The sequence below is a fragment of the Passer montanus genome, unplaced genomic scaffold (assembly GCF_014805655.1).
Source record: "Passer montanus isolate IOZ18808 unplaced genomic scaffold, ASM1480565v1 scaffold10, whole genome shotgun sequence".
Classification (NCBI taxonomy): Eukaryota; Metazoa; Chordata; class Aves; order Passeriformes; family Passeridae; genus Passer; species Passer montanus.
The window spans coordinates 1,130,360-1,145,606 of NW_024356505.1; the positions used below are offsets into that span (position 1 = coordinate 1,130,360).

At 39.0% G+C, this 15,247-nt stretch overlaps 1 protein-coding gene across 2 annotated transcripts in view; it reads right to left on the reverse strand.

Annotated features, from left to right (window-relative positions):
- DNAJC13 (DnaJ heat shock protein family (Hsp40) member C13) overlaps window positions 1-15,247 on the reverse strand; it is a 58,286-nt gene that overhangs the window by 42,604 nt on the left and 435 nt on the right. For both annotated transcript variants that reach the window (XM_039705137.1, XM_039705127.1), the window contains exons 2-6: window positions 7,274-7,354; window positions 2,838-2,913; window positions 2,200-2,349; window positions 1,622-1,663; window positions 131-331 (exon numbers count right to left, since the gene is read on the reverse strand). In XM_039705137.1, the coding sequence (XP_039561071.1) occupies window positions 131-331; window positions 1,622-1,663; window positions 2,200-2,349; window positions 2,838-2,913; window positions 7,274-7,341 (537 nt within the window). In that variant the 5' untranslated portion in view covers window positions 7,342-7,354. The remainder of the gene's footprint in view (window positions 1-130; window positions 332-1,621; window positions 1,664-2,199; window positions 2,350-2,837; window positions 2,914-7,273; window positions 7,355-15,247) is intronic.

A 15,247-nucleotide genomic window follows, 5' to 3' on the forward strand; every position in this document is an offset into this window, starting at 1 on the left:
TTGAGGCTACACAACTGGGTCCCAAAGATGCACATACTTCTATGCTCCAACTATGTTGAAGCTTCATTATTAAATATGCAGCTATAAATATCCTAAGAACCATACCAAGATATTTTGATTTAATACTCACCAATCTACTAAACCCTCCATAGAGGATACAGAAGCCTCCCTGATAGCCAGTAATATCAACAAATCCTTCAATATTTCTGTAGTCATAGGAGCACAGGACCTTATTTGTTGCAGGATCAATCTGGTCAATACCTCCAGGAGTCACTTCCAGAATCACAGGTTTCCTCGTATCACTCCAGTGATGCTTATAGCAATTATACCTCTGCAGGGAGAGCTACTTTTAGACATCTATGCACCCTCCTTTACTAAACAGCAGTAGTTCTCTACTTAGCCAGTAAGTTCAAAAAAATTATATAATTTCCCTTAATGCTGTTGTCTACATTAAGAACACTATGAAGCAAAGGAAAGTATCCATAGCTGTCAATTGACAATGAGGTCACAGCTTAAACAATGCATGTTGAAGCAAGAACATAATCCCAAAAGAGCCACTCCCAAAGGAAGTAAGTTCTCTTGTTGCAGAGGGTGGTCTACTCACAGACTTCTGAACACTGTGGTTAGATGAGGAAATAGCATTTACACCAAATGCTGTTATTCAGCTAATTAAATCAAGTTAAGGTAAGTTTGTCACTGTAGTGAAAATTTTTTGTCTCCTGCAGTCACATTCCATTACAAATACAAACTACTTTAACCAGCAAAAGTTAGAAATATCTCCTAAACTCCAGTAAGACAAAGGGGATCCTCATATTCCAGCAATGTTCCTATGCTCATGACTGAAGATTTATTCTATGTAATACTTTAAATTACTTTAAGTAACTTTAGGCACATGAAGCACTATCTTCTATGACCAAAAGACAAATATAAAGCCCAGCTCTGAAGACTGCATTGCTTACTGCTGTATTACCACAATTCAGTAAATGCCAATCTTGTCTGTAATCTGACCTATAGAAATCCTTCTAGGAAGCATCAAAATGTTCAGGATGTTATGCAGAAAATATTTAATTAGTAAGTAAAGCAAACACTGACTAACACGAATCAATGTTTTTCTCCTCTCCTGATAACAACTCCACATAGCACAGCCCTCTATTTCAACAGTAACATTCATAGTCCAAGAGCAATTATAAGGCTCAGGCCAATCAAAGAGCTCAAATATTCTACTGGTAAAGAGGTTCCCACTGCTTTTGAACAAACTCCATTTTCTCTTCCCAAAGACTTCAGATCCAAATTCACAAAAGCTATTTCAAGTAGTACATATAGCAGATAAGAACTCCACATAGCACAGCCCTTTATTTCAACAGTAGCAATTCATAGTCCAAGAACAACTATAATGCTCAGGCCAATCAAAGAGAGCTCAAATATTCTACTGGTTAAAGAGGTTCCCACTGCTTTTGAACAAACTCCATTTTCTCTTCCCAAAGACTTCAGATCCAAATTCACAAAAGCTATTTCAAGTAGTACATATAGCACAAGCATAAATTACATGAACAAAGTAGAAATTTGAGTCTTTAGATCATTTCCTTAAACTGCACATGATTCAGGTAAGCCAGACACTCACCCGTCCTGTGATTTTTCCTTCTGAGAAGTCTGTCCTGAATCTCTGTTTTTAAAAAAAGTTAACAGTGAATGAATGCAAATATGATAACCTATCTATCCAGAAAGTCTACTTTTAAGCTGACTTAAATTTTATGGGACTCATATTATGTTTTATGGGACTCATATTAAGCCTCCTCAGAAGGCTCACCATTCCACTGCAGTTTAATATATTCAATATTTGTAGCTTTACTCACTCTTTACAAATCATGCAGTACTTGCTCCAACTGACACTAGATCAAGATCATTAACATAACAGCTCAAAAAACCCGAGTACTTACCGCTTGAAGAAAATAAAAATAAAAATCTTACCAGTGCCTCTGTAAGGAGCTCTGTTCTGTGCTCTGTGGAAAACTTAAGTGTCTCGGATTTTTTTCCACTCCCTTTGCGAAAAGTGAGATTAAATTCTGCTCCTTGTCCTTTTCCAACAGGAGAAATACTATTGGCTTCCTACTTTTTATGCAGGGAAAGAAAGCATAATACACTACGACAAATGGTAACCGAGTACTTACTGCTTGAAGAAAATAAAAATAAAAATCTTACCAGTGCCTCTGTAAGGAGCTCTGTTCTGTGCTCTGTGGAAAACTTAAGTGTCTCGGATTTTTTTCCACTCCCTTTGCGAAAAGTGAGATTAAATTCTGCTCCTTGTCCTTTTCCAACAGGAGAAATACTACAGATATCTCCATAAGGCCACTAAACAATTGAAAGTAATTAGGTTATACTGTCAGTAATTTTAAAGCTACATCTCCCCCCTTCAAAACCCCTTAGAATATATAATAACCCTGTAACAAGGTGACAGCTAGCACGCTAGGTGACAGCATAAGCTTGAGCTTCTTATTTGATACTGTGCCAAGTAACTAAGTGTCCTGACTCTCTTCAGGGACACAGCTCAGCAGTGATCAAACTTACCCTGGTTCCTTCAGAACAGCACAGCCAAAGGCAAACTACTACTTGTTGGTCAAGAAAGGGAAATTGCCTAAAAGTGCAAAACCCTACTCGGTATTTGTAGAGTTAGCAAAGGCAACACAGACCTTCTGTTATGTGTACTTTTGTACACAGCTGCCACGCCTTCTGGCTTTTCTGAGATCTTGTCAGACTAGATGGTTTCTCAAGCCTGAATGCCACTATTCATTCTGGATAATGAACACAAGTCAAAAATCAACTTCAAAAATGACAGTTACCTGATTTGTAACTTCCAGCGTGTTGGGGTTGTATGTGGTGATGGCATGGGTTCCAACTGAAAAGACTCGTTTATATCTAGAATACAAAAGAATATTAAGTTTCTCCAGAAGTCACAGGAAAACCCATGCTGAATTGCAAAAATAATGTTAGGATGATATACAGAGGTTTTTGTTAGGAAATTGATTTTCTTTGTTGTGACTTGCAGTGTGCTCTTATAATATGTTAAGCTATTCTGTTCCATATATCCATACAGGGGACCTGCAAGTTAAATACTACTAAATAGATTTACTTATGCATACCTTTTTCTAAGTTAGTGGCTAAGGCAGGATCAAAGACTCATGGACTTGCACTGAAAGGTACTACCAGACCTTAAGAAGGCTACACAGGTAGGGCAAAAGATCCCCAACCATTCCCGCAATAGTCTAAAGCTGTCTCAGCCAACAGTTTTAACACAAAATCCAACTTACACAACTGGCCACAATATTGTACCAAGTCAAAGTACTACTGTGGCCAAGCCTAATTTTCTTCATCTTGAGGGAAAGCAAAGCTACCAAACTCTAGAAAGACTTATATCACCAAAGCTACAGTCATTGTACACTGATATTACAGATATGTTAACTGTCACAGAGTATGTTAAAGAATAGCAAGGTTTTTGTTTCAAGTGTATCAGACTCAAGCAGCAGTGAGCTAAAGCTACAAAATTCAGATGCATCAAGTGCAAAATCAAAGCCTTACCATGGCATTTCCTAGATAATCTCCAAAATGTACCCAGAACAAATAGAGACTCTTTATATATTTCTGAATCTGAAAGTTTTGAAACATAACTATGCAGAGTTTGAAACAGTACATTATTAGTAATAGCTTATTACTTGCACAAACCATGTTCTGGGGTGCTTCCATCTGGAAGTCATCTGGCCCAAAAAGTAAAGCCAAACCTGAACCAGAGCATTCTCTGTATTCTCTGACTGAAGCAATAGTATCTGGCCACAGATGCCTTTCTTGAAATTGAACCAAATAAAAACACTTTGGCTAGTTGTCTATATTAAAACTGATTCGGTGTAGGAATTTAAGTTTCAGTTCTGAGCAAACTGTGGGTTTGCTTGGAAAAGATATTAGCAACCAGATGCTTGATTAATCTGAATCTGTGCCATGTTAGACTGCATCAAGAACCAGCAGGTCACTTCTTCCATCCTTCTCTGCATTCTTGTGTCGCAGCCCTTTCTCTTCTCTCACTTGACAGGTCTGCAGCACAAGCCATAATTTCTGTATAAAATCAAACTTTGCATGGGCCTCAAATATATTCAGAGCAGCTCTCACATATCCCTTATAACAGGAAGGTCAAGAGCATCTATCTGACAGGCAATCTTACAAACTTAATACACCTCCATTTTCCATTATAATTAAAATAAATCAGTGTGAGTTGAAGCCTTCACTGGCCCAGAGTTTACTTAGGATTTAAAGCAAGTGCTTATTTCCTTCAAAGCTTAGGAACATCGGTATTGAACTCATCAGCCACGTTAAGGATGTTTAACATATTTGCAAAACCTATTTGTTTTTCCACATAGTTGAAATTTCCATATTTAAGATGCAGGTCAAGGATCATGAAATAATGAAGAAGAACGTTTGAAACTACTCTAGTTGCTAATAATTCCACTATATTCAGTCTGTGAAAGAATGCTCCAGTTCTTAGTTCACAAGAAGAAACCAACTGCTCCCTCTCCTCTTGTTGCACAATTTAGGTAGGCATTCTATCTTTTATACGACTTATAAGCACGGTTCGTGTAAGTTCCTTAGAACAGCATATCACAAGTAATAAAGCTCTTTATTACTTGCTCAAGGTTTTGTTTACTTACTTAGCCTACTATGAGCTGCACAGTGCTTTGTGGCAGAGGAAGGATCTGCAACCATTACACATAACTGCAGATCAGCTTCCAAACATCATAGCCCCTTCCTTTTCTCCCCTTATGCTCAAGCCTACATTTCAAGATCCAGGAAGCATTTATTATCCAGAACTCTTAATATGTGATGGGACAAGGAACACAAGACAGAATAACAGTTTTGCTGAGTTGCCATTTCCCTTGTTTCCTCTCCCTAGGTAAATTCAGAAGAACCAAGTCTTGTTTCATGAACAGAGGAGACTGAGCAGTCAGCTCTCACATATGGCCTACTCTTGTTCATAACTTCACCTACAAATGTTTAAGAAAGGTATTCAGACCTCCAGGACTTGAAGAGTTTATAATTAATTATCTCTCAAACTACTCTGCAGTACTGTCTAATCCCAAGCTGTTTTGAGAAACATTGGAGCAAAAGTCCTCTTCCCCATAAAAAGGCTATGGCCTGTTCACTAGTTATTTCAAAGCACCGGAGACAACTTTTTAATCACAGTAAACCTGGCAGAGAAATTTCATATCACCACACCCAACAAAAAAAAATCTTCATTGATTTTATAGATCTACAGAACACTGGAGCATCATCACTTGCACTACTGGAAAATACTTTATGGACACACAGAGCCCATATTCAAAGTGACTAATTCTATGGGTAGTCAAAATTATTCAGGCTCATTTAGCACCACACATTAAGTTACTAGTTTTTTTTAATGTTATGTATAGATTATACTGAGAATGTATGACTATGAACTGAATGGACCACTCAGTGGAGGAACTCAGTGGAGAATTCAAATAGAAAATTACTAAAATCCAAATAAGCTTCTGTTACAACAAACAAGAGGCAACTACTTACTAAATACTTCTTTCCCTCTCACTATAGAAGAATTAACACACCATTCAATTTTTAAACTAAATTTATTCTAGACTTTAGACTTAGACTTTAGACAGCCTGAAGATCTATAAGAATTCTCTAAATGTTACCATCAAGGTTCAAGATCACAACTTCACGAGCTTGCCTCAGGCTCTTCAATGAGAGGAGTTGGGCAAAAAAAGAAATCTGAGGTTTAGGTATTTGATTTTCACCAACTGGCTCAAATCACGTGCACACTAAACTTGCACATATGCTGCAGAAAATTCTGAGGAAGAGACTAGACATGTTCAGTTGGGGAACAGAAAGATTAGGAGGGAAAAACTGCTCTAATATTCTTCTGTAATATAGTATCTGATTGTTATTAAGGGAAGTAGTTTATTCACCCATGCCCACACAATTCCAAATGCATGGATCATAACTCACATAGGATTCAATTTACACAAGTACCAGATACAATTCCACTGAGAAAAACTAAATATTACACAATTTCTGTCAAGTCAATCAAAACTCTGACTTGGCAGAGGAAAGATTTGCACTCAGAGAGCTGCTCAGTCTAGTCTGGACTCAGAACTACCCACAGTATTAATTTTTGCTAACAAAAAAGCAGGGAGCTCTTTGATTAGACATTGAAGCAACCTCATAGTTCTTCAAAGCACAACTGTGAAAGATCTGTGACTGCTGCTCCTTGCAAGCCCATTCTCCTTTCCTTCTCAGTATTCCCAGCCTTTGATAGGATGAATGTATCAGACAAAATCAACCAGTTTCAATTTACCAGTCAAACAACAGATTTAGACAATACCTCTTCATAAATACATTAGAATCAAACAGTTCTCATGTTCCCAAGGTGCACATAACCCACTCTCTTTGTTATGTTGATGTTTGGATAGGAAGAAAAAATCCCATTTTACAGAGATTCTATGCATGTGAAAAGGAACAGTGGGTAAGAATACCAAATAAAGTCCTGTAACAGATGACTTCAGACACAGCATAACAGATACCAGTTATGACCAAGGAAAAACCCCATTTTACAGAGATACTATGCATGTGAAAAGCCCTGTAACAGATGACTTCAGACACAGCATAACAGATACCAGTTATGACAACTTAGTGGATAATTTTATTAGACATTCCCAAGCTTTTGCAGACAGAAGCACCACCAAAAATTCATTTTTAGATCCAAGACCCCCATTAAGATCAGGTTAATTTCTACTAATAGAATTCTTCCAATTATCTCAGTTAGTAGTTTAACAGATAATCTGTTACACAGCTTCTTAAGTGTATATGTGGACTAGTGAACCTCATCAATTAAAGTACATAAAACACTACTCCATAAAACTGTTCTGAGAAGAAACATTTCCATCTTAAATTTAGTGTTTTATATAGCAAGTTCAAGAGACTCAGAAGCTGATGAGGTCGGGTGGTCCATTTTAGAGCTACACTGCAGTGTGGGAGCATAAGCACAGGAAAGTTAAACCGCAGTGTTTAAAATCCAAACTGATTCTAGTGAAGATACATTCAGCTCAGACACTGAGCAGCAGGAGCCTTTAGTTCAATTTTCATTCATTAGTTGGATGAAGTTAAAACTATGCAGTTAAATCCAATAACAGAGAGGAAAAAATGTCACACAAAACCTTAAAAACAAAAAACCAAAATTAACAAACTTCAAACTACTTACTTTCCCCTCCATGAATGTTTTGTTGTGTAGAAACAAGCAAGATCTCTGTTTTCTCTAATTATATTCATTCTGTGCCAAGACCTGAAAACAAAGGAGACATCCTGTTAGCACTCAGGCTTCTTATTTAAAACCAAAGTTCACGAATCATCGATATGCTTCAAGACAAAAAGACTTTGGTTTTAAACTTATGTTTATCAAACAACACATGGACCAAATTGCACAAGAATTATTAGTTTCTTCACTGCATTTGTTATACTAGGTATTCCTTAACGGTACCAGTTTCCACTAAGTTATGCCACATTTGCCATATTACAATCACTCTACTTTCACTGCACCTTTGCACATTCAAATTCAAGTATATTTTATGTCATCTCCAAAACGCTTTACTCTCAAAAATCGTATTATATAAAATTATTTGAGTAGCCTCTACCTGTAACTCCAACTAAACCAAAGTCCTACTGCAATTCTGAAATAAACAGTAAGGAGATACCTGGATACATAGAACAGTTTGTTTTCCAGTCTGAATGATAAATTGAGGTTGAGAAACTTACCAGCTAAGCATTATGATTGAAGAGCTGACTAAGTACCATTCCTATGCTGTAAAAGTTTAAGCAATCTCACCACTACCATCCTGACATGCTTATTTCACACAGAGGGAATATCTATTCCCTAAACACACACAGAGGAATTTAGTGAAACTTTCCCATAATTGCTTGAGTAGATCATTGCTTTAGGAGTTACTAAGTTCTAAGGAATGCTTCTAAACACTACTATTTTCAATGCCTGAAACACATGCGTGTTGAGTAGATAGGAAATTAATCTTCCTTTTACTTCACTGTCATTGCATACACAAGAAACTTAAGCAGACCCTGATTAAGTACAAAAGTGAAGTTGTCACTCTCCATTTACTGCTACAGCATTAGTTTTACTTTCAAATGTGTTAAATCAGGCTTCCCTGTAACTGATTGAAGACTGGTACTACTCTCAGGTTCACGCCAATAACACAGTGGCATCCCCAAAATAACACACACTGATGCTGATCTGCAAGAACACAGCTTGCCTGAAGCAATTCTCAAGCAACCCAATCCCAGTAAGTACCCCACTGAAAGTTAAATAACAACCCATTATCTTTTTACATTCAGCTAACTCTGCTTGACTGGGCAAAGGAAGATTTCTTCTTTTGAGATGGATGACGTGCAACATTAGCTTATTGCTAATTTCTACCCTCCATGACTTCAGGTTATTTTCTTTCTGAGCAAAGGCTGTAGCAGTTATGGAGTCATAAGCATGAAGAATGGATAACCTGCTCAAAATGAACTCTAGAATTCCTTCCCTCAGGTGAGGAGGCAGCACAATCATCACTACTTACTGAAGGAAACTTGAAGTACTGCCTCTGGGAAGAGAGAAGAGTAGTAGTATTTACGTCTTTCAATGACTCAGTCTTCGAGTCAAATTTTCAGAGTTAATATTCCAATGACTTGTGGTGAGTTAAATTCTTTAAAGCCAGTTTTTGGAAATAAAGTTTAATGAGGGACAGGATATTCAACAGCATTATTGCTACTGACTGCTAGATGACTATCATTTACCTGGACATGTGCATTTCTGGGAAGAGAGACAACCAGTATTTATGTCTTTCAATGACTCAGTCTTCGAGGCAAATTTTCAGAGTTAATATTCCAATAAAATGTGGCAAGTTAAATTCTCTAAAGCCAGTTTTTGGAAACAAAGTTTTATGAGGGACAGGATATTCAACAGCATTATTGCTACTGACAGATGACTATCATTTACCTGGACATGTGCATTTGACACTGTCCTGCCTGACATCCTTGCCCCTAAACTGAAATTACTGATTTGACAGATGGACCACTCAGTGGACAGGGAATTATCTGGAGGGCTGCACTCAAGCAGTTGCAGTCAATGACCCAATGTTAAAGTGGACATAGTGACAAGCGGCATTCCTTGGGGGTCAAGACTGAGACCGGCACTGTGTTAACACCTTTGTCAGGGATTCAGACTGGACTCTCTAAGTTTGTTGATGACACCAAGCAGTATGGTGCAATTGGCAGGCATGAGGGAAGAGATGACATCTAAAGGGACTCTGATGGCATTCCTTGGGGGTCAAGACTGAGACTGGCACTGTGTTAACACCTTTGTCAGGGATATGGACAGTGGACTCTGCAAGTTTGTTGATGACACCAAGCAGTATGGTGCAATTGACAGGCATGGGGGAAGAGATAACATCTAAAGGGACTCTGACACGTCCGAGAGGTGGGTCTGTGCCAATACCAAAAAGTTCAATAAGGCCACATGCAAGACCCTGCAGCTGAGCTGGGCCACACCAAGCACAAATACAAGCTTGGTGGAGAATGGCTTGAAAGCAGTCCTGAGGAGGATTTGGGGGTGTTGGTTGATGAGACATTTGACACAACCCAGCAATGTGTGCTCACAGCCCAGAACCACAATCTGAGATGCATCAAATGAAAACTGGCCAGCAGGCTAAGGAGATAATTCTTTCTGCTCCACTCCTGTGAGACCCCACCTGCAGTACTGTGTCCAGCTCTGGGGCTCCCAACGTAAGAAGGACCCGGTCCACACCTTTTGGAGTGAATCTAGAGGAGAGCTACAAAGATGGCCAGGGAGAGAGCTGGGGCACCTTTTCTATGGAGACAGGCTGAGACCTGGAAGTGCTCCAGGCCAGGCTGAATGGGGCTGTGAACAACTTGGTCATTTGAAAAGTGTTCCTGCCCATGGCAGGAAGGTTGGAACTAGATGATCTTTAAGGTCCTTTCCAACCCAAAGCATTCTATGATTACTCCTGAAGTTCTCCATTTTGCTTGGTTTAAGGAATGTTATTATTATTATTACCATGGATAAGAATCAAAACAGTACACTCTATCAAAACTACACAGATCTTACTGCACAGTAGCACACTTTAGATCTGGTAATTTTGGTTTAAAGTTACCTTTCAGAACAACATGCCATATACTCAATCTTCATGCCTCTCTTTCAAAGCCATTTTCTTGACATTGACTAAAGTATTAGTAAAAATAAAATAAGAGGCTTATAACAAGACTAGCTCTACTAAGTACAGGATTAAAAGATCTATTTATCTGTAATTCCAGTTTCACCAATACCAGACTCCTCTGACCAGCTCTATTAGGTCTCCCAGACCTGAACACCACTTGCTCTAGGGTATTTAAAGCAAGATGTTCTCAAGATTGCAAATATCTACTAATAATACAGAACTAAGAAACCTTCATTTATGAGCTACCAGCAGCTCCCAGAAGTTTTAACACCAGCATCTAACTAGAATCAGGATACTGATGCATGAAGTATTGTACCTGAAGTGCAATGACAAATTCATCAGAATGTTTTTTTGTTTGAATGAAAACCACTAAAATCATTTAGCTTTCATGCTTTATTCACTGTGCTTCCCAGACTGCTTTTTTGTTTGGATGAAAACCACTAAAATCATTTAGCTTTCATGCTTTATTCACTGTGCTTCTGGACAGTGATTGCAACCATCCTTCCCACTGAGGAGACTACCACAGTGGCAATATATGCCCTAGTCTACCAACAATTAATTCTTGTACACATTTTCCAGCAGTTTAACAGACAGAAAAGCCTAACAATAGCCTAGTGTTCTGAGCTGCTGTGGTAAAGCCCAGCAATTATTTACTGGTTGTCTTTGATTCCACAGTAAGAACAAGATTAAAAAAAAGTTCACACCAAAGAGAACAGTATTTCAGAAGAAACCACGAAATTCCTCTTCCTTCACTCATTCCAGCAGAACCAGTGTGGCACCTCTTTTGTACTATCCACAGTGTCATACACTGTAATTTTATCACCTAAGACAGTATAACCATTGACTTTGCAGAACACATCAGGCTTTACCATTAATCAAGTTCAGCCACATTGTCAGTGTAAGCTATAGTGGCCTGCTTACTTATATATTCATTTCCTAAAACAAGACAACATTCTTGTTACCTTTACCTCTTCTTCCTGCATTCAACAAACCTTTAAAAAGTTGCCTGACTTGACACAAAAATTGAGTGAAATTTGTTATCTCACTCATAAGAGCATCTAGGACAATAAGGCACTAACTTGAACAATCATCTTAATGTTCTGGGGTACTAGGGAGTAGAGAAGTCACAACTTCAAAGGCTGTTTTAAATACTTCACAGCACAGCTACTGCATATCCCATACTGATGGTTTTCTAAGGTTTGATACTAGAGAAACACCCAGCTGTTCTATTTTCATTGGAGCAGAGGCAAAAAACTACTTTGAAAGTAGCAGTTTGTAAACATGTTTTTCTTGGTTGAGAGAGGGGATGCTGAATACAGTCTGTAGTCAAATAACCCAAGGATTCTGCAGGCAAAGTATTGTCTACAACTTGCAACTTCTTTTGGAAGCCTAACTAAAGCACTCTCCAAAACATCCCCTGGATATTTTAATCAGCTTTTTCACAGGACTGAAGTTCAACAATACTTTCCTATTTGGTTCCTGTAGTACTGTAAATAGCAGTGGAACAGCTTTAGGGGAAGAGCTGAAACCACATTTTTGAGTGCCTCATGTACCAGAAATAGCAAACCTTTAAACTTAAGGGCCTGAACTGCTTCCAGGACTCCCCCTGCCTCAGAGTTTCAGCTACACAGAATTATAGAATAGTTTGAGTTGAAAGGGACCTTTTACACAATCTATATTCAACTTGCAGCCACTTTCCACTTTTCCAGGATTTCACATTCTTTAGACAACACTACCATCTGGGAAAACAATCTATTTCAGGAAACTGAGACAAGTCAGTCTCAAACCAGCACTTGTGGAGTCAGAAGAAAAGCTGTGACCTTGCAGACATCAAAGCAATAGGCACAGCTGTAATTACACATAAGTTTCCTTCAATTTATTAAATAAAGTCAGAAGCTGGGACATGGGTTCAAAGTTTAGTGCAGAATTCAGATTGAGTTTTTTCCTGATTATCTCTCTATTATTACAAAGCCACAATATCTTTCTTAAAAGAAGGTTTAACAAGGTAGGATTCAGAGCCCCACATAAGATTATTATTCTGTTCCACTGCAGGGAGGAGTAAAATAAATGCTGATAAGGAAGTGAAGTTTCTTGGGCAAAAGAGGAAGAGAAATGAAGATAAGAAACTGTGATTTTGTTTTAAAAATTTATTCCAGCATGGCTGAATACTAGTTAAGAGTTCCTGGAAAGTCTTTACTACACAGGGACAGATACTCATAGGAAGCTCAAGTGTGACTTTTCTGAGAGAGAGAAGACATACTATGAACATAAAAACAGGAACCAACTGGAAAGCAATGAGAGCAAAGCACTAAAAAAACCCCTAGGGTTCTGTTACTCTATGGTTCTACACACCTGCCTGCTAGCTTAAAGGTCTGGAGCCTGATTTCCAGTTACCTACACCTCTGTAGCTTTAAAGACATTATTTAAATAAGTGAGTTTTCCTGCACTGAAATGTTTTAGCTGTCCACATTTCAGCGTCCTCTTTCATTGCTGTGGTCACTACGTGGCAGAGTTTTGCCTTCAGACAGATTCTTTCTAACAAGCATTAATTTTTCCTCTTCCTTGAACTGTACTCTTCTCCTAAAGTACTACAGCCTAATTAGCTGTGGAAAAAGATTTTGCCTGTAGTGCAGGAACTCCCAGTCCTTTTTGTAAGAAGGGAAAGAGCTAAGATCCACCAGATCCTTAAAAGAAGCTACATGCAACCCACCTCAGTGATAGCAGCAATCTCACCTTCAGTGACCCAGGACAAAAACAGGCTGAGAATTTCAGCTTTACTACTAACATAAATGATGGTGACAACATTAGAGTCCATCCTCCAGGTGACCCATTAAAGATAATAAAAAGTGTGGAAGAGTCTGGTTTTCTTTTAAATTTATATTAGCATTCTGCTTTACTAGTGAACCAATCTGATTCCCAGCCAGACAGGTGAGTATCAGAACAAAAGTATATACTCACTAAGGGAAGGAAGAAAAAAAAATAGGGTTCCTTTCAGTCATAGTTTAGCAATCCTGTCATATTTCTTCAGAATAATGTTCTGTTTTATTAGTGAGGCAAGAGAGTTAATTTTTTTGACACAATAGTTTTTTGGAAGCAAATCAGGAAGCTAAGCAGTTGAAGGTTAACTCTTCAAGATATGGTTGAATGCCAGCAGAAGAATTATTAAGTCAGTAAGTTTCACTTACTGAGCTTCAAACAAGTCAAAAAACAAAGTCACCTACACAGTATAAAAAACAGATCTGGCTTTAAAAGACAAGCCTCAGCATATCACTTAAAATCTGGAAATACAAAGTGATTCAGTCCCTCAGGACAAGTATGTGTTTGGAAACTATGAAAAATGCCACATGACACCCAGAGGAGCAAGCAATACATACAAAATGAATCTTTCAAAAAATGTGTTCCAAAAAGGCTAAAATACGAGGTTAAAGTTCCCGGATAAGGTTTACACCACACAGGGAGAGAAATGCAACTTGGTCTCCAAATATTCAGATATTTGTTACAAGTGGAAAAAACTGTCAGTAATAATAGAAAGGCACCAGTAACTTCCAGTTAAGTGTTCTGGCACTTGGCTGCCTATAGCAGGCAGGAATTAGACCAAGCTGCACGTCTATGAATTGAAGGAGGGTAGAGCCAAGCATAACTTTCACATCTGTAATACTGGTCCTGTTATTCTGATTTTATTCATCAGACTGTTCATAAACTATATTCCTAACTCAATTCTAAAATGAAACCCAATGCACTAGTAGTCCCTTCAACAGCCTCCTCCATTTCAAGAGATCTCACTACATGCAACTAGCCTATGCAGACAAATATAATAATCAACAAAAAAAAAGTCTTCAGCTTCAGAGAATTTAAATTCTAAAATGAGCAATATTTTCTGAAATGCAGTATTATCTAACCAGCGCTAAGTAACAGGAAACAAAGCAGTTATCTACTCAATTTCATCTACTCCAACCATCACAAATCTTATTCATGAAAGAGCACAGGAGAAAAAGGAAAAAGGCATTTCAGATTACATTAACTTCAAAAGCAGCCACACAGCAGAGATTAAGTGCATTCACAGGAAGTCTCTGAATAAACTTCCAGGCCTATGTTTCCCCCCAAGCAGAATGCTCAAACACTCCCTCGCCAAACCAAAAAAAGACCTCTCCCTCCCAAACTGAAGCGCTAAGACAACATTTTTATGGCCCAGAACTCTGCCCTCAGTAGAGGCACAGCTATGAAGGCACAAGCTTCACACCACTCGACAGAAAAATCTATCCCAAAGACTGCTGGCAGCTCACCACAGACAGAAAACCATCCAATATGACGCCTTGTTTTGACTTTCAGAAAACAAAAAGCAAGCTAAAAGCATGCATGGAAGGAAATCAAATGCTTGTGGAAAAACAAGAGCATTAAGGGTAGATTTTCTGAAAAGTGCATCTAGTTCTGCTCATGCTCTTCAGGCATACTGTTAGCATTCAAAAAAGAAAAAAAAAATCTAATCAATCTCTGTAAGAGCATATCTTTGCCACATCTCTCCCACCCTTCATAAATTACTTCCAAAGCATCTCCTGACGGGTATATTTTGATCTGAGGGCAGGAGAAGGAAAATAACGTGTCTTTTCTTAATGGACACGTCAATACTCTTCCAAGAAAAACGACAAATTCTGCCCGGAGGCTACAGAAGCCGCATCAGGTGCGGGACACGCCGAGCGAAGCACCGGGCGGGCTGGGGCTGGAGACAAGCGCAGCCCTCTCCCCTGCCCGGACACGGGAAGCGAAGGGCTGCGAGCGGCAGGTGACAGGTACCACGCCGGGGACGAGGCACGCCGGCTCACAGCCCCAGGCCCCTGGCGGCTGGGGCAGGAGCGGGGCTGTGCCGGCGGCAGCAGCAGCCCCGGGCGGCACAGCGAGCGCGGCCCCGCTCCCCGCACAGCCCCGCGGGCCGGGCGCGAGCCCTGCCCGTC